The sequence below is a fragment of the Ipomoea triloba genome, chromosome 6, assembly GCF_003576645.1.
Source record: "Ipomoea triloba cultivar NCNSP0323 chromosome 6, ASM357664v1".
Taxonomy (NCBI): Eukaryota; Viridiplantae; Streptophyta; class Magnoliopsida; order Solanales; family Convolvulaceae; genus Ipomoea; species Ipomoea triloba.
In genome coordinates, this window is record NC_044921.1 from 20,344,966 (window position 1) to 20,367,742 (window position 22,777).

Genomic DNA, 22,777 nt, shown 5'->3' on the forward strand with positions numbered 1-22,777 from the left:
ATGTATTTCGCATTTGATTTAATGAATATTCTGATGTTTTCTTTAAAAAAAAAAACAATATGTTTACTAATTTAAAAAAAAAAAAAAACGACGTAATTTTAGACCTTGCACCATAATTTGCCATAATTTGGTTATTGTAGCATCTTCCCACGGGCGCCAATTTATCGCCCCTAGGGAATTTCGAAACAGAATACAATACAGGCGACACAAGTACACAGACAGACAGACAACCGATAAAGCCTCAGCTCGTGGGCCCTACCCGACCGATACCCGACTATATCGCAAACTATTTCTTCTCCATTGCCTTTGCTTTCTTCTCAAGCTTCTACTGCTACATTTTTAATTTTTTTTTGGAGATTCTTCTTCTGCTACATCTAACCGCAGAAAAAACAGAAGAAAATTTTGCAGACATGGAAAATGGTCACTGCGATTTCAACGACTATGAACCTACGCTGATGACTGGAGATGCTGCTGGCTATGTGCTGGAATCCGTGCCTCACTTGTCTGATTTCATCCCCAACTTACCTGTATCTATCTCTTCCTTCAATTCCGCAATTTGTTTGTTTTCTATCCAGTAATACTTTTCTTCGTACATCTATCAGTTTTTGTATTGTGTTGCTATCTTGGCTTGTATATTTAGATCTTGGATTTGATTGCATTACGTTTTGTTGGGCGGAGGCCTAAGGGCAAGTTCAGCAAGTTATTGTTGGATAGAAGCTGGTGTTACTGAAGGAAATAAAGTTGTAAAATTGCTATTAGTTATAACTTTTGGAATAAAGTTGTGTATTTGTTACTAGTTATAGCTTTTGAAATAAAATTGTGTATTTGTCACTAGCTATAGCTTTTGGTATAGTGGTAGGACAATTAAGGGTGACAGGTGTGGAGGAATTGTTGCGCTGAGGCTTGAAGGGTCAAGGCCAGCTGGCCAGGGGATGTTGAGCCCTTGATCCTATTGGAAACAAATTATTTGTAACTTCTTGTGTTCAAATGGGGCTTTAGTTACATGCTTGGAAAATGAGAGAATTTCCCTTGTTTATTTTTTTTTTTTCAATGAGTTGTTAATAGACTGTACTGATTATTATGCGACATCATTTTTTTGTTGCAGACTTATCCCAATCCACTGCAAGACAACCCTTCCTATTCATTTGTTAAGTAAGCTTGACTAACTGACTACTAGGATTGTGCTTCTTCTTAGTTTAAGATTGTGTTCGTTTATTTCATTGATGTGCTGTTCTTCTTGACCAGGCAATATTTTGTTGACGAGGATGATTGTGTTGCCGAGAAGGTAACTGTTTCTCTTTAACTCGCTACTAATAATAACCATATGGGCGCTTTAACATATTTCTCTTCCATGATTTGGCTGAGATTTCATTGTGCTATTGGCACAGATTTAAGATCTTCATGCACTGGTACTTGCTCTAAGGAAAATATGATGCATAAAATACTCTTGTATGATTGTGTATTGTTTGCAGGTTGTTGTTCAAAAAACTAGCAGAAGAGGGGTTCATTTTCGACGGGCTGGTCCCCGTCAAAAGGTTACATTTTTTAATCAGATCTCTCTCCCTTTGGACTTTTTTCTTTTTTTGGTCTCCAAGTGAATGACGAAGAAGCTTGATGAATTTGTATCAGGTGTATTTTAAATCTGATGATGTGCTAGCTTGCATAGTAACTTGTGGAGGTCTATGCCCTGGTTCAAACACTGTGATTAGGGAATTAGTGTGTGGTCTACACTACATGTATGGTGTGAAAAATGTTCTTGGGATAGAGGTAGGGAACAGTAATGATTATATCAGAATTTAGTGAAGATATTTATATTCTATGTCGGGAGAGAATATGTACTTGAAGAGGCTAATAGTTTAATGTCTATGCTCCTAGATGGGATTTAAAGGCTTCTACGCCAGGAATACTGTTCCTTTAACACCTGAAGTTGTAAACGACATTCATAAACGCGGTGGTACCATTCTTGGGACATCAAAAGGGGGCTATGATACGTCAAAAATAGTTGACAGCATTCAAGACCGTGGCTTTAATCAGGTACTTAAATTTCTATGGTACACTACTAGCTTTCCTGGAATTATTATTGGATACTGATTGAATGGGATTTAGGGATTTACTTGTTTCGTGATTTAGGTTTACATAATTGGAGGAGATGGCACCCAGAAAGGAGCTTCTTTGATCTTTGAGGTAGTATATGATTGACAACACTCTTCGATGTAAAGTTTCAGCATTGTCTTCCATCTTTGAGAATCCTTGGCTACACAAAAGAAGGAACCATTTGATTAAACCCATTGACGGTAGCAATAATTTATTTAAAATGTAAACGCATTGCTTATACTGCACTCTGTTTCACAGGAAATTCGAAAGCGAGGTCTCAAAGTTGCAGTAGTTGGAATACCAAAGACCATTGATAATGACATTCCGGTATTTTCTGCAACTGATTGATGTTATTTTGTGCAACATCTAAGGTGGAACACTAACTTGTGCCTAATCCTAATCAGGTTATTGACAAATCCTTTGGTTTTGACACTGCTGTCGAGGAAGCTCAAAGAGCAATTGATTCTGCACACGTTGAGGCTGCAAGTGCAGAAAATGGGATCGGTGTTGTCAAATTGATGGGACGCTATAGTGGTATGATTCGAATCCAGTCATTTGCTTACTACAAGAACACAAGAGTGTTTTATTAATTTATATATACATGGTTCGGTTCTTGTGCAGGATTCATAGCACTGTATGCTACTCTTGCCAGCAGAGATGTAGACTGTTGCTTGATTCCCGAATCGCCTTTCCATTTAGAAGGACCTGGCGGACTCTTTGAATACATAAAGCGAAGACTTTGGGAAAACGGGCACATGGTCATCGTAATTGCAGAAGGAGCAGGACGTGAGCTGCTACTTTCTGAAAGCACGCAAGACAAAAACCAACAGGATCAATCTGGGAACAAGTTGCTCCCAGATGTAGGGCATTGGTTATCCCAAAAGATCAAGGTATTGATATATATATAGTTGATGTCTCGTCTCCCATGTGCTATTATATTGTATGTTGTGTTCATATTATTGTTGTATTACTGCAGGAACATTTTAAGAAGCAGAGGAAGTTGGATATAAATCTCAAATATATAGGTTCGTATAAGTAGACGTAATTTTCAAGACTAAATATGCTTTTAATCAAAGTTGGAGACTTACCCAATTTAGTTGCTTATATTTACCAATGGACATTTGTAGCCCTAAGGGTTGTAAAAAGTAAAATGTTATTGGGACTAGAAGTGTTGCCATGTGCCAAAGACCTTGTGGTTTAGTGGCACCCGGTGTCTCAGAAAACACTCTCACATGGATGATGGGAGTGGGTTCGAGCCTCAGTGGAGGCAACTATTGACTCTTTGTGCTTCGACTATGAACAAATACTACATTGTAATTGTAATCGGCTATGATGTGCTATAGATACACAAGTGACTAAAATGGTGCCAGTGTCAAACTTTAGGGACAAAAATGTTTTTTCCTACACAACTTTTAATTATCCCATTTTCCAAATTGTTTCCATAAGATTTTTGAATCACCATATGATTAAACTAAACACTGTGTCATGTGCCAGATCCTACATACATGATTCGTGCAATTCCGAGTAATGCATCAGACAATGTCTACTGCACACTTCTTGCTCAAAGTGCCATTCACAGTGCAATGGCTGGGTACACTGGCTTTGTGGTAGGCTCTGTCAATGGCAGGCATTCTCAAATACCATTCCATGTAAGTACTTGATGAACATTCTCAAATTCATGTTCTTCACATAGTGTTGTAGGAATTCTAGATTTTCTTGATAAGAATATTTTGCTTCTATGCTATGCCAAACATGAATGCATTACTGTCTTAATTCACTGAAATAAAAGTTCTTTTCTTGATGGATCTGGTTGCGTTCATATTCATATTGATAAGGTATAACTCTGTTCATTGTTAAATTTCTTGGCATTATTGCTACTGTTTCGATTTGCAGCGTGTAATAGGGAAACAAAATAGGGTGGTGGTAACAGACAGGATGTGGGCAAGAGTCCTCGCTTCTACCAATCAACCAAGTTTTTTCTTGGACTTAAGAGCTCAACAAACAAAGTTATTAGATGGGGAAAATGGTGGGGAGGAGAATTCACATACAGGATGATGAGAGAAAATCAATTTTGCAGAAGCTGGACAAGAACAAGCTTCCAATAATGTGTTAAGCAGTTTCTAGCTTCTACAGATACTGTATATAGCATTTCCAGTAGCAGTTTTTTTTTTGAGTGAACCTATACTGTAAAAGTAAACAGAGTTCAGGAAATGGTGAGGTAGAACTGGAAAATAAATTAAACAATTAAGGGGGGTCTTTGTCTTGTTGAGTTCTTCTCCCTTAATATTCTCTGCTGAAAATTGGCCTCCCCTTTGTTACTAAGCTGGTTAAATAATGGCAAATGGAAGTTTATTAGATAGGTTAGATGGTAGTCATTAAAAAAAAGTGAATGAACAGACATTTAGTCTGAGAGTAGCAAAAAGCAATAATACACTATCCATCCAATTGGTCTTGACACTCTAAATTAAATAAATTCGTTAATATGAATTTTAATTTTCAAAATTGTAAGTTTTTATAATTTATATAAAAGTTTAAATTTCAATTGTATAACTATACAAATAACTTTCGCAAAAAAAAATTTATATTTTCAAAAAAAAAAACATATAATTTATCAATTATAAAAATATGAAATAAAATTAAAATTTTTAGAATTATAAATAAAAGTTTTAGAAGTACACGTTATAATTTATACACCTAAATAAGTTTTTTTTGGGAAGGAAACCAAAGATATATTAATGTAAATAAGCCTTGCCATAGAACAAGCAACTTTAGCTAAAACATGAGTTACTAAATTAGTTGATCTTTTCTTTTAACAAAAGAGAAGAAAATTCTATCAAAATTTGTCGTCAAAGCATGAATGTCGTCATAAATTACACCAGCCGGAGCATAAACTGTTTTAGATCCAAGATCCTAAATAACCAATTTAGCATCAGACTCCACTTGAATGCAATGCCAGCCCAGACCCTTAATCCATGAAAGGGCTTCTCTTATACTTAGAGCTTCTGCCTCTCTCACTGTGAACTTCCACGGCGTGCAAGAAATTCACCTGTTTCGTTTCTAAGCACACAACCCAACCCGGCCCCATCACATTATTTGAATAATCAAAGGCAGCATCAACATTGAGTTTAACAAAACCTGTAGGAGGAGGAGACCATGTGACAATCTGGGTTTGCTGAGTTGAAGCAAAATGGGGGAGATTGCAGATTTCTCCAGAATATGAGCAGAGCAGATGAAAGAGAAACACAACATTGATCATCAACTACGGCTATTGTGTACATATGGGAGGAGGTTTAGAGGTGGTTTCAAAACACAACATTGATCATCTCCTTCAGATTACTGCAACCCACAATCTCAATGTCCCCAAGCTCTAGCTTTACCAACGACTTCGCCGCTGATTTGGGAACCACACATTTTTTGTATCCCAGTTTTGCCACTGTATTTACCCTTTTGTCCATTAATGGCACCTGCATTTATCATTTATGTGGAAAAAGGACATATCAACAACAAAACTAAAAGGGAGGGAGGGGAGATGATTGGGTTTGGGAGCATAAACATACCGTACGCAGTTCACCGCCTAGACCAATTTCTCCGATGAACACGAACCCAACTGGTACTGGACATTCCAAGAAACTGCCAACATACACAAAATACATCAGTCTTCTCATTAGGGATGGCGCAGTTACAGATGCATATCAAATTAAACATACTATCTATCTACTTGAATCTTGATATATATGAGCAATGCAAATTAAATTATATTAAAAGCTTGCCTGCTGCAAATTGCTGCTGCTATAGCGAGATCCCCAGCAGTCTCTGTCAGTTTAAATCCACTGATGACATTCAGAAAAATGCCCTGCACATCAATCATTTATGGAACACTAACTGTCATTAGATAAAACCAATTGCACTAAAGGAATCCTTCATGAAATTTGAAAGAAAGCTCAAGGTGCAGTAGTAACACAGGATTTCCCTAGCAAAATGGCCGAGGCTCTACCCCATTCCAGGACTTCCCCCAAAGATTTTCCCTTTAGGCAAGTAGATGTAGATTAGATGGAAGAATTTAGATAACAAACCAAAGTCATGATAGGTGTATTTCCACTGCTTTTCAAGTTAACAGTTTGGTAGCTAAGCTAGCCCACTATGATGATTCAACAGTACCTATCGATTTTTTTTTTTCATCTGTGTTTCTTGATACTCATAAAATTCTTAAACATTCTGTTAGTGGTTATTATATTATACGACTGTTGTACCTGAAATCTGCCTAAATGGCTTTTTATATATTATGTAACAGAATCTCATGGATCCACAATTCCATAATTCTCTTTTGCATACATAGTCTAATTAGTCCATCCACAAATAAAAGTCCAACAGCAAATCTAGACATGTTGGGAAAAAATGTAGACAACAAAAGAGAAAACAAATACAAAAAATGAAATTAAAAAAATTAGTAAGGAAGAGTTTGGTTTACATTCTCCTGTAGCTTGAGACCAGCTTGCTTCGTGAGAACCTGCATGAATAGAAACATTTGCATTATTCAGCATATTAGATGATCATTTAGAATGGTAGCTGAAAAGAGAAGCTGAATATCTAACATATAAAGAAATTAGATATTCATAAAGCCTGGCATTGACTGTCTATGGAAGCTTTTAATATCACTCACTGCAACAATCAAGTCAGCTCTGCCTGGTTGAACACCCTGTACTGCTCTTGACATAGATAAGCCAGCAACAGACAATGCCTGCACCAGGTATTAGATGCTTAGTATTCATATGCTAGAATGTTAATCGCAAGATCACAAGAGCAGACCCATGGAGGTTTCTAGGTGAGTTAAGAAATGATTAACCAGCTTAGACCTCGCAATAGAACTCAAAAAGCTCAAGCTTAAGTCTAAACTATTCAATTTGGTTCTACAAATGTAATGTTGTAAGCTGGCTGGTTGAATATTGAAATGTTTAATTTATCAATGAGTGATATACAACTCCAAATTTTACTCTTTCTTTATTTTTAGTAATGCTCTTCCACCTATATAACTCCAAGTCAGGTGTCACATACCATTTGCTTAGATGTGAGACATGTGACACAGAGCCACTAAAGCCAAAACACAAACTGGAAAAGAAAAACGATACCTGAATTTCAATGACAAAGGCACGTGATCCATCCAAAACTACAGTAACAGCAAGCCCTGCTAAAACATCAGAATCTGAATGCTGTTCACTTAGAAACATTTCACTAGGGCTTGCAACAGCTTGTAAACCTGACTCTGACATTTGAAATACACCAAGCTGATAGAAAAGAGAAGTTATGTCATCAGATTACCCATACGTTCAACACATAAAAACATGTCTGCACACAATTGAAGAAAATCACTTCAGACCTTGCAATATGTAGTCATAAGAAAAGATAATTGCTAAAGATATTACATAGTGTCATAGCTTACTTAAAATCACCCCAGGTGAACATAAGTTTAATGTGTGCCAAAACTGTGTAACTTTCAAGGAAAATTCTGTCTCCAGATTTGTCTATATAGCACATGAGAGCACTAATATAAGGCCACCAACACTCTTGAAAAGACATCATGAATTATTTTTGCTCAAACAAAGAAGGATGATGCATAGAGCAACAGAAGCAGACTGTTAAAAATAAAACACTTGAGTACCTCATCTGTGGATCCAAAACGGTTCTTCACAGACCTTAGTAATCGATGAGAAGAATACTTCTCCCCCTGTAATTGTAGTAGCTGAAGCAGCTTAGCAATAGAATTCTCACTTATTCTAAACAAGAAAAGGCTAAAGATCATCCAAGCCTGTGAAGATAATTGTCCTTCTACACTTATTAAGCAAATTCAGATAAGCATTTGATTATATGAAACCACAACCTAAATAATGCAAATGCAAAACATAACTCCATTACAGATCACTGAATTTCTATAATTGTAAAAAGGGAAAGAATCAAACAAACCATCCTCTTGAAAACAGACCATGCAACCCGCTAAAAAAGTGCAGACTAAAAAAGTATAGAAACACTAACCTCCATATATAAGACAGCATCAACTATGTGCTCCAACACACGAGGTCCAGCTATTTCACCAGATTTAGTGACATGCCCAGCCTGAAATAGAAAGAAAGGTGTATATACAGTTTTCAGGAACCAAACAAAAGATGAAATATAACATAAAGTTATAAATCCTTTTGGCTATAAAATATGAATTGATCACGTAACTACCACGAGTTTGCTCCATGTCAAGATAATGCATCTCTAAATTCTTAAGTATTCTCCTTTGCCTTGCCGTTAAGGTAATTATAGAAAGTTGATACACTAAGAAGGCATTTGATTCAGGTTATCTCACATAACCTCAAGAATGTGAATATATCATATTCCCTTGTTTAGTTCAAGGGAATGTGTGGTCATTGTAGAGAATGTGAAATTTTCAAACTTTGTTTTAGTTCATTTTTTGTAACACCCATGGGAGTCACATTCCCTCCACATGCTTAGGTTACATGAGATTCCCAAGAATGTTACATTATCTTAAAACATCCTTTGAACCCAACACCCCCTGATGGGTTGCTCTAGATCTCAAGTTTCAACTGGATCATTCCCACATGCTTAGGTTACATGAGATTCCCAAGAATGTTACATTATCTCAAAACATCCTTTGAGCCCAACACCCCCTGATGGGTTGCTCTAGATCTCATGTCTCAACTGGATCATTCATATACATTCCTTCAACGATCAATGCCTCTTTGTGGCTAGAAGTAAATCATCACAATACAAAGGAACAATCATTAAGATTTCTAGATACATTAATCTGTTCTGTGATCACAAAGCACTGATCCACTAGATAATAAAAGGCAAAGACATCCAATGTAATTACATAATGATAGAAAAAACATTGGCAATAGCAAAAGCTCAGGGTGTTAGTCCTACATCATCTCAACTACATACTCACCAAAAGAACAGGAATATTAGTCTTCTTGGCAAAACGAAGAAATGCTTCAGTGCACTCCTTGACCTGTCACATATACAAGTAGTATCACTACAGTTAGCCAGCCCCAACAAATAAATGCAAATTGGTCACCATTTGAAGAAAGTCATGAAACCTTGAGTAGATCTTTTATTTACCAAATATATTCCTTACTTCTCATATATTTAGTTTTATAAAGGTAGATTTTTTCCATCCGTAATCTATCAAAATATGTAAAATAATCTTATTATTTGAGATTTCTTTTAATCTATCATACATTCATACTTGAGCTCTCATTATCCTTCTATTCTAACCAATTGATCCCTAAATGATTATGATATGCTACAACAAAGTAGAACTTATTGCACCTGTGTTAGGCCTCCTGCACTTCCAGTTACTCCTCTGAGATAAACTGTCTGAATGGAATCAATTATTAAAGCACGTGGTGAAAAACGCTGAACCTTTTCCAGAATATCCTGAAGAAAGCCAATAAATTAAGTCTGATTCTTATGCAGAAAGTAGAAATGGCACATATCTTAACCCATTATGCCAATGCACAAAAAGAGAGTTACAACTGAAGATAAACTATATAGAATTTTTTTAAAATAATAAAATCAAGAAGGCATTCACAAAAGGCTACACCTCAACATCTGTACTTGTGTATAAGAAGAGTTGTTCGGTCCCAATTCTCATACGGTCAGCTCTATTTCCAATTTGCTCAATGCTCTGCCATGAAAAAGATTTTAAGACCTTAAGCCAACAATTTTCATATCATTATAGAAGTATATATAGAGAGGAAATCAACTGTCATTTCAGGAGCATCAAATTTAATTTCATGCAAATCTTGCTTAATTGAAAACCCAAACGCTCTTTGTGGAAGTTCAAACTATATAGAGAGCTTGTCCCTTTAGAACTGTTAACCAAAAGTAGATACACAACCCTAATTTAAATTCATTAAATGGATTCTGATTCTAAGGTGAAACCATAATTGGTCATTAATGGGACTGTAGTTAAGACCAAACTATCCATTGAGGCAAACCATTCCATGCTTCATAGCTATAACTCCTAAAGGCTAAACTATTTTAGGTAAGGTCTAAATTTAAAAGCTATATTGCAAGTCACCATATAAAAATGCAATCAGTAGTCAAATTATTCTATGACCAGGGGAAGATATGTGCTAACCTCTTCACCAGAGACATAAACAACCGGTGCAGATTCAGTTGTACCATGTCCTTCACCGAGTATAGCTGCAATCTTGCAGAAGGAGAATGCATCATTAAAATAGTCAGAGCAGACAATCAACATTCATTCAGATATTTACTAAACTTGAAACACTTATGCCCATGCATCATTTATCCTTCAAAATGTCATACCTGCAACAATAATGTGCTCTTGCCAACACCAGGATCTCCACCTACTAAAACTAAGGAACCTACGGAATGGAAAGATCCAGATTCAGTGGTATCAAAAATCTGTATTGAGATGTACAAATTTAAATACACTAGTCTTTAGGTCTCATAAACCCTAAAGATTGTAATCAGACACATGTTGTCTCCTAGCAAACACATGTTGCAAAATGATGTTACTCTCATGGCCTATTGATCTATAGTCTCTTGTAATCATTCTATAAAGCAATCAATCTATTATCATATTAGATATCCTCCTCACAAGCTATTCTAACTTTTACTCCACTTGGTTAACAAATATGTCATCTATTATCATATCACATACCATCTCTTTTCCCCTCACCAGACCATAAACCTCATTATTTCTCAACAACATTTGTATGGAAATATATGGACAGGGAATTCAAATTGGATGAGCCATGGCACATCCGCACATGCAATAACCATGGGATAGCATTGTGATATCCTGCCACATTGGTTTAGTAGATCCTGCACACTTGACCAGTGTTTAATTTTAAATATTTATGAAATTCCACATGAGGACGAGGTAATAAGTGGCTTTGATGATTTCAATTTATGCAAACATCTGAAAATGTAACCTGTGATAAACATACATTCCACAAGTGCTATGTGACAAATAAAACATTTGATCTATATATGAAAAACAAAATTAGACAGGAAATTCAAACAGATAGAAACCCAGCAAGAGGGAGAGAGAATATGTTCTAAATACCTGGAACCAGACCACCACCAAGCACTCTTTCAACTTCAGCTCCAAAAAGTCCAGATCTAAATACCGATGTGAATCATTTGCATTGTTCAGTAACCATAACAAGAATCATCCTAAATATAAGTATCAACTTATGAAATATGAGTGAAAATCATGTTCTTAATCAAGCAACACACTGAAATCACTATGCAAATATAACAGATACAGAAACTCTCTGGTCTCACTTACAATGGAATTCTCCAATTAATCTTATTAATCCCCTTGTTCACATCTGACAATTTCATCGGCATAGAATTGTCAGAGCGTTGAGGTAACCATGACCTTATTACATTTTCAGATATCCCAAGCCCGCCAGTGGGAAGATCATCCCCTTGGGAGAACCGCTTCAAGGTATTGACAGCATTACATTCCTTACAAACCCCCCACCACTGCCCATCTGTATATCCACAGTCGGAGCACACCCATACTGCTTTACTCTTCCCTTTCCCCTTCCTTTTCCCACCTCTACTCCCAACAACCTCCCCATACACCCTACTCTCAGAACCATACTCATAACGAGAGCTCGTAGAATTGGAAGAGCCCCCGTTTCCCGTACTCGAACCGGCTTCTCTTGGAGATGCCTCGTCATTGGACTGTCCTCTTCGTGTCACGACCCGGCCGGTGGTGGGCTCGTAGAAAGTCTCGATGCTGGACTGTTCTTTGGGGCCTCCACCCCATCCGCTCACATCGTGGCTAACGGCGGTCGATTCCTCAGGGGACATGCGGCGAGGAGTAGACCCGAAATGGCGGGAAAATCTAGGGTTTGGGGAATATTTACATGAAGTTATTGGAGGGTTTAACAAGCGCCTGTTTGAAGAGGGATTGAATAGGTGTTTGTGGAAGTGGAGCGCTCTGAATGCTCTCATGTCTGCGAATTGTAGCAGAGAGCGAGAGAAATGGACGGTGGGGCTTAGGAGGGGTTTTGTAGCTCGAGAAAGACCCGGGAACCTTTTGAATTGAGTGATCATTTATCAAACGGAACCCTGAAGAACTCTGAGCTACGTTCGAATGCCATTTTCCTCCATGGTAAATATATTAATTCAGTAACGGACCCAAAACGGCCGGAGGAACGACATATCAAAATGTACGAATGGAACTAGAGTTTACTGTCTTGGCCATGGTATGAGCAAGATGGTTTGAGTCTCAACGGATATGATGACTAATTAAACAAAAATCAAATAAGGAAACTAGTTGTTTATACAAACTAATAATCGAAACAACCTAGAATAAGTCAGAAAATGATTTAGTTAATCTAAATCAAAGCAATCCATCTGAATCTGCACTCTTCAAATACCCGCGCTTTTTTGAGCCAATATAGGACCTCTCTGCATGTCATAACCTATGCGTTATAGTAGGTTACAATATATTAGTATGATAGTGCGTGGTTCGCATGAGACTTAACCTGTTGAAAGCATGACCACAAAACGAAAGGTAGTGGCTGCTACCGTTGAAGCTAGCCGTAACACCGGCGTCGACGAAGCGTGATTGTGTGATGTTAGAAACAATATAATGGATAATTGTAAAAATGACTCTTAAATTATTCAAATTTTTTATCACACCACAATAATATGCAATATTAATTGAAATTAATTATAATAAATTTAAATTGTATTGTGATAATGATAAGTGTATATTCAAATTCAAATTTCATTAAGCCTACATGTTGTCAAATGTATGGTCTAAAAATAATGTATATATTTAAAATTATTTAATTTGATATGTATCTACTATATATATTATATATGTGTGCATGCTAAAAATCAAATTTTATTGTTTACACTGTTTTTGTGTTTGATTTTTAATTGCAAACAAATAAATAAAATAAAATAGAGTAGAATTTATCTATAATTTATATACATAATTTATTTTTTTTGTAAACATATGTCACATTTTATATGTTCAAAGCTTGTAATTAATTCTTTAGAACGTTCTTATGTTGGCTCGATTGTTCATGCATGTAAACTTCTTATTAGTTCTATTGGTAGTTGTAAGATCGATTCGCTTGTCAAACCTGATGGGGCGTGGTCATCCCACTGTATGTGGTTTGATGTCACCTGACCATGCATTTTGAACGCTTTGATATCTTAATATATTTATTTCAGTTGCTTTCAAAAAAAACGTATGAATAATATTAAAAATAATAATATCTTGTTATAGAAATATCTAATATGCATAATATATATTTTTAAAATAGATATAAAAAAACTAAAAAAAAAAAGAGAAAGAAAAGCAAAAAATATAATTAAAGCCATTGAATTTTTTTGAATACTAAAGCCATTGAATTTAATAACACAACAAATTATAAATTGATCTAAAAAATCATGCTCTAACTAGTCAATTTACTGTATTTTTTTCGGGGCACTGGTCCTTTTTCTTTGAGTGTGAATATAGAAACTAATTTCTCATAATCTTAAAGTTATTTAAAAAAAATAAAAAAATAAAGTAACTTCAAACCGCAATGTTCAGGCCAACTTAATAGAAAGCAGTTCAGACTATAGATGGACTGATGGAGTTAAAACTACGTCGTCACTTCTCCCCGTAACAAACCCAGGAGGAAATGACGTTACACGTGTCAGATATAGACGCGAGGCTGTACTTGGATCCCTATGATCAAGGCTTCTTCAGTGTTTGACAGTTATAACCGCCTCTGCGTAGAGCTGCACTTTCAAATTCTTCACTCTAACTATAACTCTCTCTCTCTATATCTCTCTTTCTCCCCTAAGACGCAAAAGCTTCTAACAACTCTCTTCATATCATCTCCCTAGCCCTAGGGTTTTTCTGATATACTACTCGAGCAGATCAAATGGCGGCGACGTCACCACTTCCACTGCCGGGGGCGGCGGATATTCTCAGAAGACCGTCTCTCTACGTCGGGGATCTTCACCCCGACACCACCGAGAGGGATTTGATGGAGAAATTTTCTAGTGTCGGAACATTGGATTCCGTTCGCCTATGCACAGATACCGTGACGAAGAGATCTCTTTGCTACGCTTATGTCAATTTCCTTTGTTTTTCTGATGGTAATGACCCGCCCGAAAACCGCCATTTTCGCTACATGCATCTGCATTGATCTTGATTTTCTGATTTCTTTTGTTCGACTCTTCTTTCGAAGCCGTTGTGGAGGTTTTTGACCTCATTGCAACGCATGCATGCTTGATTTATTTCGAAACTCTGTTGTCATATGTGTCTCATTGGGGGTTAATGACCGTGAAACCCTTCTTGGCTATATTTAGGCCAATTCCTCATTGAACACTGTACGGAGTAATCGGAGAAATATATATATATATATATATATGCACTGTGATTTGTCATTCCGTTGATCAATTTTCTCCTAGTTTCAAGGATATCGGAGTTCTTATTTGGGCGAAATGTTAATTAATGTAAATGAAATGTTGCATGTTTACGTCTAATTTTGGCTTTCTTGGGTCTGTTTTGATTATCTCTGATTGATTGGGTCGTTTCACTTTGTAAATATCTGACTATTTGAAGTTAATTTCTCTATTTGATACTTTGATCAGCTTTAAAGGCTATGACACTCCTGAACCACACTCCCCTGAGGGAGAAGCCTATGAGGATCATGTGGTGTCAAAGGGATCCACTAGTAAGAAAATCTGGAATTGGCAATCTTTTCATCAAGAACCTAGCACCTTCAGTAACCAGTGCTCAATTGGAGAGGATATTTAGCAACTATGGGACAATAGTCTCTTGCAAAGTTGTTGAGGAAGATGGAAAGAGCAAATGTTTTGGATTTGTTCAGTTTGATTCAGAGCAGTCAGCGATGATTGCCATCAGTTGTCTCCATGGCACAATGCTTGAAGGGAAAAAATTGTACGTTTCCTCTTACTTTATTGTTGCTTCCATGCCCATAAGAAAATATTATTGCTTTTCTTTTTCTTGTATTGTCTATTTCTCCTCACTTTTTTCCATCAAACCTTGTATTTCTAACTTCTATTGGTTCTGTAGGATTGTTTATCAATCTCTGCAGCTCTTCAATATTAAAAATTTTAAATGTATAGAGATGTGCTCACTTTTCCCAGCTAGATTTTTCCTAAGATGCATACATTCACCCTAGTAACAAATTCTTGAAATTCAATGCGTAAGATGATATTTTTTAATCCATGATTCCAGATTAATGGTAAAAGATAATTTCATTCAATACTTTTTTTTTATGTGTATGATTGTATGAACTGATAGATCAGGCTGTAAAATCATGGTATACAGTGAATCATCAATGCCCTCCTTTCATTTCTTTTATTAGATTTGGCTTTATTTTTGGTAGTTGAGTAAACAACTTCTCTATTTTTGGTTCTTTGTTTAGATATGTCTCCAAATTTATCAAGAAGCAAGAGAGGGAGGTTCCACGTGAAGACCTCAAATTCACCAATCTCTATGTGAAAAACTTCGATGACGATCTGACAGAGGATCTCTTGAGAGAGAAATTTTCAAAATATGGGAAGGTCCACAATGCTATCATTATGAGGGATGAAAAGGGAAAGTCAAGAGGCTTTGGCTTTGTCAATTTTTATTCACATGAAGATGCTAAGAGGGCTGTTGAGGGTCTGAATGGTGCATTACTTGGTACACACTGGCTTATATCTTATATCTTATGCCTTGATCTTTTATATTTGATACTGCAGGAAACTGATCATTCTCCATCATACTAGGTTGATATGCAATGCTAATTTCTTGTACACCTCAGGATCCAAGCAGCTAGTTGTTGTAAGGGCCCAAAAGAAAATTGACAGAGAGGAGGTCTCAAGATGTGTAGATGATGACTCTATTAGCATTGAGCACCAGAAACCAGAGGCTTCCAATCTGTATGTGAAGAATCTCAGTCTATCCATGGATGACAGAAAGTTAAAAGCACTATTCAGTACTTATGGAAAGGTAACTTCAGCAAAGATCATGCGTCATGATGATGGTGTCAGTAAGGGATTTGGCTTTGTGAGTTTTTCCAATCCTGGAGATGCAAAGAAGGCTATGGATTCACTTAATGGTAAAGCTTTTGCGCTCATTTGTTTCAATGTGTATTTGTGCTTACTGATGATTTGATTTTCTAATTTTAGTTAATTGTTTATAGGCACAACTTGTAATGGAATGTGCTTGTATGTGGCCTTAGCTTGGTCCAAGGAAGAACGCCCTAGGGCGGCCTTAGCACCACGCAAGCCACTGTTTCCCACTTCTAACCAGGATATTATCATGCCTACACTTCATGAGTTCCTTTACTATGTCCCTCCTTATTCTGTGTCAATGTCAATTCCAGACTTCAATCCTTACCAGTCTACATCTCCAACGTATCAAACTGTTGGCAGACAGATGGGTACATTCTTTCCTGCAGGGATGTACACTTTTCGAGGAAACAACAACTTGATATATGTATGATAATCATATTATTATTTACTTGCTTGTTTTTAGCTGATTGTTCTGAATTTGTCTACATTTATGTAAAATGATTTTGAAAATTTCATTGCAGGACACAGAGAAACAGTCCCCTAATAAGCACCTCATCTGCCAGTATAATAAAGTAAGGTCTAATTTTTTTGGCTTCATCTGCCAATATAAAATATGTCTAATTCATTGATAATTTTATTGCATTGCAAGTGATACATAGAACAACAATTGAGTTTTCTCCAGAAGTTTGCAGCTGCATGATGTCACATCCCTTGTGCATCAAAAGTTATTGGATTTGCTCTGATTCTACAATGCTATTGCTGTCATCTTTTTGCGGACTAAATTATACTTTTTTGTCTATTTTTGCAGCCTACGAAGCCTGTTCCTCCGAATGATTCTGCTGCACCAGCTACTGCTAAACAGGGAAATCAAAAGAATGCAAAAGCTTCCAGGAAACTCAAAAGCAAGACTATAAATGGAGTAACAGCGCTAGTACCTCCCTCGGAATCAGCCACCACAACTAAAGTGCTAACAGCAGCATCAGTATTGCAGCTCATGATGGGACTTGAGGTTTGTGGTTATACAAAGTTGTGTGGTTTCTTTTCAACAACATTACATTTATTTTGGTGAGAGATTAAAAGATGGATTGGTTTTCTTGTTTGATAGCTCGGACACGCTGCAGAGATAAATGCCACACTATTGGAAGTGGACAAATCTGTGATTCAGAAGATGCTGGACTTGCCTGACTCTGTGGTAGCAAATATTGGGGAAGCAATTAATATGCTGAAAGAAGAATATTCTTGGTCCGACTGAGATATATAATGCACGATTTCTATTTCTTTCTGCCTTGTGTTTACTCTTTTAAGGTTCACTTAGCTTCGTAGAGTAGTTTGTAAATAAGTTTTCCAACAAGAATTCTTGTGACCCTGCCTATTATAAATGCAAGGCAAGTAGTTTTCACTATAGCTAGCTTTCTTCTTTGATCATTGAAACAGACCCACGTTTCATTTTATTAGCATTTTTAATGAATTCACTAGAGTCTCAGTCTACCATACATCAATCACTCTTATGGGAAATATAAAAAGCAGAACAAAAGCTCCAAAATACAGTGTGTGTTAAAAGTCTCCAGCGAGCTTGAAATTGGGAAGAGCCTAGCAGCCACATTTTTGACAACAAAAGCCAGCAGGTGGAGGTTCGCAACACCCAACACAAGTTGGGCAGTACATTATTGTGGTATGGTTAAACCCTTTTTTCTCTGCAAAAATAAAATATAGCATATAAATATCGTGCATAGAGTAAGTATGAAATCATCACGGTGAAAAATGATTATTAGTATTATAGTAAGATTTTACCGCGAAAGCGAGCTGCATCAGATGGAACCATCATCATTGCTGAGATTAAAATAACAACCATAAACAAAGATACAAGAATAGACCTTAGAGAAAAATTAAAAGCCATTATATTGTGTTTCTTTGCAATAAGAAAATAAATTGCTAGGGCGGAGAATGCATGAATGAGTTTGTGCATGAACCTATTTATATGAAAAATTATGTGCACAATTACAATGAAAATGTGTTGCACATAAAGAAAAAAGAGTTTTGTATAACTGAAAATTGCCCCTTACTTTCCTCATTGAAGTCAGTCAGCCACCGTGTTGCCGTGTTGTTGAACCTAACTACTAAACTACTTCTATTTTTCATACTTACTAACTAGAAGACTAGAAAGCATTAAGAGCTTGAAATTATGCATCATTAGATTAGTTAATTAGTATTAGTGTGCCAAGACCTTGTGGTCTAGTGGCATCCGGTGTCCCAGTTGTTAACACTCCCACATGGATGATGGGAGTGGGTTCAAGTCTCAGTGGAGTAGGTTGAGAAAGTAGCGAATACTACATTCTAACAGAGTAGGTACTACTAAAAAAAAAAATTAGTATTAGTGTGAACTGCATTTTGGGTATACAAATACTAGTGTGTTGTTCATGAGATAGCAAATTGTATTAGTGATTTCTATAGGGATGTTCAAATGTAAAATTACATTTTTATGATTACCAATTAACATGTAAAATGATATATATTAAGATATGTCTATATTTTATAAAAACAATTATTTTTTATTATAAAATAATTATATTAATAAATAATAAAAATATCTTTATATAGCGATTTAAGCAAATAAAAATAATTTTTAATTATTAGTTATATATTTGAACTACTAATTATTATTATTTGTAAATTTATTAATATAATATAATTATAAAAATTAGAAAATAATAATAAAATAAAAAAAGTAAAGGCCAGCAGAATGCTTCACAGTATTTTTCAAACAAATGGAGCATTCATCAGACATCAGAATGCCTAAGAGCATTTATGAGATTTAAAAAGGACATTTTGCCTAAAAAAAAGTTGATTGAAAAAGTTAGTTACCAAACATATATTTTAGTTTTTTTTTCCTTTTTTTTTTGCCTCAAATTAAACAGTTAAAATGGGTAAAATAACAAACAAGTCTTATATGAATTTTTTTCTTTTACCTATTGACGTAACATAGGGATCCATAATTTTTGTTTCTATCATTTATCATTTAATCTAAACACCTTATATGAATTATATTTCTTGAGAGTACACTTATTATTATTATTTTTTGTTAGTGTTATAAACTTTAATGATTCAATATACTGAGTCTCTTGACCCAGGTCAGCGTGGCAGCTTGAATAATTCAAAATCTTCGTTCAACTGATACTTTAATTTCTCCACATTTGATAGGTCTTTGAGTCTTTTTGTACGTATATTTGACTTATTAAAGAAGTAGACCCTACAGGAGATACGAAAGTCTTGATTATAAATTCTCAAACTACTTTTCCAATTTTCATACCATTGATGAGAATGGTGAGAATTTTGATGCATTCATGAACCAACGTGAAGAGTTATAACACTTCCAAGTAGATTAATCCATCTCTTGTAATAGAAATAATAATTTTCGCCAGCATGGACAGCTTAGTTGTTCATTGTTTTAGTGATTTACTTTACAATGTGGACGGTGATATAATGATTGTCCGTTGATGCAATCATTATTATGTGGATCAGGGTCCACATAGCTGTGTAGACTATACTATCAAATAATGTATATTCAGTACACATATAATGTATTTTTAGTATATTAAAAATATAAATTGTATTCATGGAAAATACGTTATTTGTGTACTGAAAGTACATTATTTTATATAATATACATTCAGTACACAAATAATGTACTTAATGGGTTGTTTGGTTGAATTGCATTGAAATTCCACCACAATTCTCTAGCCACCCCAATTACAATGTTGGTTGAAGGAAATTGCAATTCAATAGTTGTGAGAAAAAGGAAAAATAGATGAAATGACATTATTACCCTTGGTTATTATTATTATTATTATTATTATTATTATTACACAAGGACATTTTATTCTTTTATACCACTTACTTCCTTCTCATTCCCAATAATTATATTCATTCCTACCAAACAACATAATTTGAATTCTTACTTTATTCCCACATTATTCTTTTCCCACCAGTTACAATTCCTTTCACCTTAATTCATTCATTCCAATTTCCAATCAAACACCTTGTTAATGTATTAAAAATGTAATTTTTGTTATAGTCACACAATAATTTGCCCCATTGAGGGATTGCTATGTCATGGACATGGGTCTACCTTTCAAGGTGGGTCCAATTCAATGTTCACGATTTTAGAATTCAATGTTCACAATTTTAGAATTCTATATTCACAATTACAGAACTCTATATTCACAATTTCATAACTCTATATTCAAGAGCATAACACAATTTTTGAATTTATATAACAAACTTGTGAATATAGAATTCAAAAATTGTGAATATTGAGTAATGTAATTTTGTATATTGAAATCTAAAATTGTAAACATAGAATTCTAAAATTGTTAGCATAGACCAGAGTCCACAGTGCAAGGTGGACTCGGGTCCATAGCACAATTTGCCCCATTGATGCTGGTAGGTACGAAGCCCAACACTATAGAAAAGAAGGAGTCAAGCCCATTGTAAACAAATTGGGCCAAAATCATGAAATAGACCGGAACAAACGTAGGTTAATCTACAAAGCCCAAACAAAGGTTACACACAAATATTGAAATGCACAATATTTAATAACAATTAATTCCAACTAACAACTCATTTAGGGCCCAATTGGAAACATGAGAAATGTGATTTTTTGAAAAAATGATTCATTTATTTTTTAAAATTTTAGTTTTATTTTGTGGTGTCTAGTTGGAAGTCAGAAAATAATACGGAGTATTTTTTTTATTTAATTTAAATTTAACAAATTATATTTTTTCAGTTTAGTTTATTTCTTAAAACAAGAATAAAAATATATTGCAATGTTATTTTTTTGTAAAATATTAATTGTTTTAATGATGATAATAATTATTATTTATATTAAAATAAAATTTTAATTATAATTTCTAATACTAATAATGATTAATAATACTTATTAAAAATCTAATCAAAAAATTTTGAATTTGTAACTTATTTAATAAAAATAAATACATAAATTTATAATTCTAAATTAAATAAAAACAAAATCTACTCTTTTTTTTTTTTTTTTTTTTTTTGTGGTGGGGGTTCGGGTGGCGGTGGGGAGTGGGCAGGGCCGGGCCATATTTCATTTGGCATTGATAAATGTAATAACTAACATTGAACTAAATAGTTGTAGATCGGGTCAATATGTTTATTAGTTGGTCCGACCTAATCAATCAATATTTTAATCAATCATTGATAAATTTATTGAGTTGAAACTAAATAAACTGAAGATTTTTTTTCTTTGGATATGCGTTGAGGCTAAGATTTTTATTGTTTGGTCCAACACAATAAGATTCATATTTTAACCGGACAATGCTCAATTCAATTCAAATAATAATGAGACATATGATGGCCAACTTGTCCATTTGATACCATTTAGATGGAGAGAAAGGGAGAGATTTGAGTTTGAAATGAGAATTCAAAAAAAATGTCTTCCGCCTACAAATTTCAAGAGACATTTTCCCATCCATCAAAATGAATTATTTTTCTTTTGACTAAAATGAGTACTTTTCTGTTAACTTCATTTTGTTGTTTAGAGCCAAGCACTGAAAAATTCAAAAAATAAGTTTTGAAAATCATATTATGAGTTTCCAAATGAACCCTTAATTAAGTCATTCATTATTATTTAAATTTAAATCAATAACAAAGTTCAAAATGCTCAAAATTATATTCAAAGTTTCCAAACGAACCCTTAAGTAAGTCATTTATCATTTAAATTTAAGTCACCAACAAAATTCAAATTCCGGATTTCAAAAAAAAAAAATTCAAATTCCTCATTTTCAATTGAAAAGGATTTTTTTTTTTCAACTACAATCTAACACATCTATAGGATATGCTCAACAACATGCTATGCTTAGTGATGCCATCAAACTACTAATTTATTTGACATTGAAAATGATTTAAAAATTCAATTTTAATGTAAGAAAATATAACCTACAAGTTTTTACAGAGCCAAGCCAAAAATAGCCTTTATTGATAGATCTATCCTAAATCATTCATATTTTGATTACACATAGATTATAGAGAATGCCTAAAACTCTCCAAGAGTTTAATAAACACATGTAGATCATTGAAAATGTCAGGATTATCCGCTAGCTAGCTAATCTTTGACATTAAATTGTTTTCTCATGTATGTGCATGCCATTCCTTCCTTAAAGTTCACACATATCCCTAATCTTCGAACTTCGGACGCAACTACGTGTCACGCTTCAAGCAGCTGCGTCCGAAGTTCCAACTTCGGACGCAGCTGCTTGATAGAGTCGGATCAGCTGCGTCCGAACTGGAAACTTCGGACGTAGCTGGCCATTAAAAAAAAATTTAATTAAAATGTGGACAATTTAATTACAAAAATGCCACCGCCCCCACTTCGCGCCGGACGCTGCTGGTCCTATATTTTTAGTCTATTCTGTACTAGTGATTATTCATTTAATCAGACCCAAACAATCAAAAGCTTCACAAATTTTTGAATAAAAAAAATAATAAATAAAACCACATCTCTGTCAACTTTCAGAGTCATAACAATGCTTTGATAGTTTAATTTATATTTCCAGACTTGTGATGCTTATTTTGG

The 22,777-nt window shown here is 34.9% G+C and overlaps 3 protein-coding genes and 2 long non-coding RNA genes across 5 annotated transcripts; 3 read left to right on the forward strand and 2 right to left on the reverse strand.

Annotated features, from left to right (window-relative positions):
• The first annotated feature begins 290 nt into the window (after positions 1-290).
• On the forward strand, positions 291-4,394 carry LOC116021671 (ATP-dependent 6-phosphofructokinase 6-like). The gene is made up of 13 exons (XM_031262134.1): positions 291-527; positions 1,106-1,152; positions 1,246-1,285; positions 1,473-1,535; positions 1,630-1,767; positions 1,876-2,034; positions 2,131-2,184; positions 2,353-2,421; positions 2,499-2,628; positions 2,716-2,984; positions 3,071-3,119; positions 3,589-3,743; positions 3,988-4,394. Exons 1-13 carry the CDS (start codon positions 411-413, stop codon positions 4,147-4,149), a joined length of 1,452 nt encoding a protein of 483 aa, XP_031117994.1. The 5' UTR covers positions 291-410; the 3' UTR covers positions 4,150-4,394.
• A 432-nt stretch (positions 4,395-4,826) lies between these two features.
• LOC116021592 (DNA repair protein RadA-like) lies at positions 4,827-12,353 on the reverse strand. Its single transcript, XM_031262023.1, has 15 exons — positions 11,420-12,353; positions 11,195-11,250; positions 10,429-10,487; positions 10,238-10,309; positions 9,698-9,781; positions 9,424-9,531; positions 9,041-9,103; positions 8,122-8,202; positions 7,751-7,816; positions 7,221-7,376; positions 6,755-6,832; positions 6,563-6,601; positions 5,865-5,947; positions 5,652-5,724; positions 4,827-5,558 (listed from the first exon to the last, which is right to left on the reverse strand). The coding sequence occupies exons 1-15, from the start codon at positions 12,196-12,198 to the stop codon at positions 5,397-5,399; spliced, it is 1,959 nt and encodes a 652-aa protein (XP_031117883.1). The 5' UTR covers positions 12,199-12,353; the 3' UTR covers positions 4,827-5,396.
• A 1,680-nt stretch (positions 12,354-14,033) lies between these two features.
• LOC116023637 (polyadenylate-binding protein 4-like) lies at positions 14,034-17,050 on the forward strand (the record flags this gene model as incomplete). Its single annotated transcript, XM_031264638.1, has 7 exons — positions 14,034-14,250; positions 14,749-15,058; positions 15,549-15,808; positions 15,930-16,226; positions 16,311-16,606; positions 16,704-16,754; positions 16,991-17,050. Coding segments are annotated over exons 1-7 (1,491 nt in total), but the record flags the coding sequence as incomplete, so codon positions are not given.
• Positions 17,051-17,085: 35 nt separating this feature from the next.
• On the forward strand, positions 17,086-17,464 carry LOC116022242. Its single transcript, XR_004099163.1, has 2 exons — positions 17,086-17,191; positions 17,288-17,464. It is a non-coding gene; the product is annotated as an uncharacterized LOC116022242 (long non-coding RNA).
• A 140-nt stretch (positions 17,465-17,604) lies between these two features.
• LOC116021617 lies at positions 17,605-18,086 on the reverse strand. Its single transcript, XR_004099033.1, has 2 exons — positions 17,974-18,086; positions 17,605-17,876 (listed from the first exon to the last, which is right to left on the reverse strand). It is a non-coding gene; the product is annotated as an uncharacterized LOC116021617 (long non-coding RNA).
• Positions 18,087-22,777: the final 4,691 nt, after the last annotated feature.

Coding starts and splice junctions, on each gene's coding strand:
- LOC116021671 (XM_031262134.1), top strand. CDS start 411: ATGGAAAATGGTCACTGCGATTTCAACGACTATGAACCTACGCTGATG. Junction 528..1,105: donor ATTTCATCCCCAACTTACCT/GTATCTATCTCT, acceptor TTTTTGTTGCAG/ACTTATCCCAATCCACTGCA. Junction 2,629..2,715: donor ATTGATGGGACGCTATAGTG/GTATGATTCGAA, acceptor GTTCTTGTGCAG/GATTCATAGCACTGTATGCT.
- LOC116021592 (XM_031262023.1), bottom strand. CDS start 12,198: ATGATCACTCAATTCAAAAGGTTCCCGGGTCTTTCTCGAGCTACAAAA. Junction 8,203..9,040: donor CTAATATTCCTGTTCTTTTG/GTGAGTATGTAG, acceptor TTTCTATTTCAG/GCTGGGCATGTCACTAAATC. Junction 5,559..5,651: donor TAGGCGGTGAACTGCGTACG/GTATGTTTATGC, acceptor TGATAAATGCAG/GTGCCATTAATGGACAAAAG.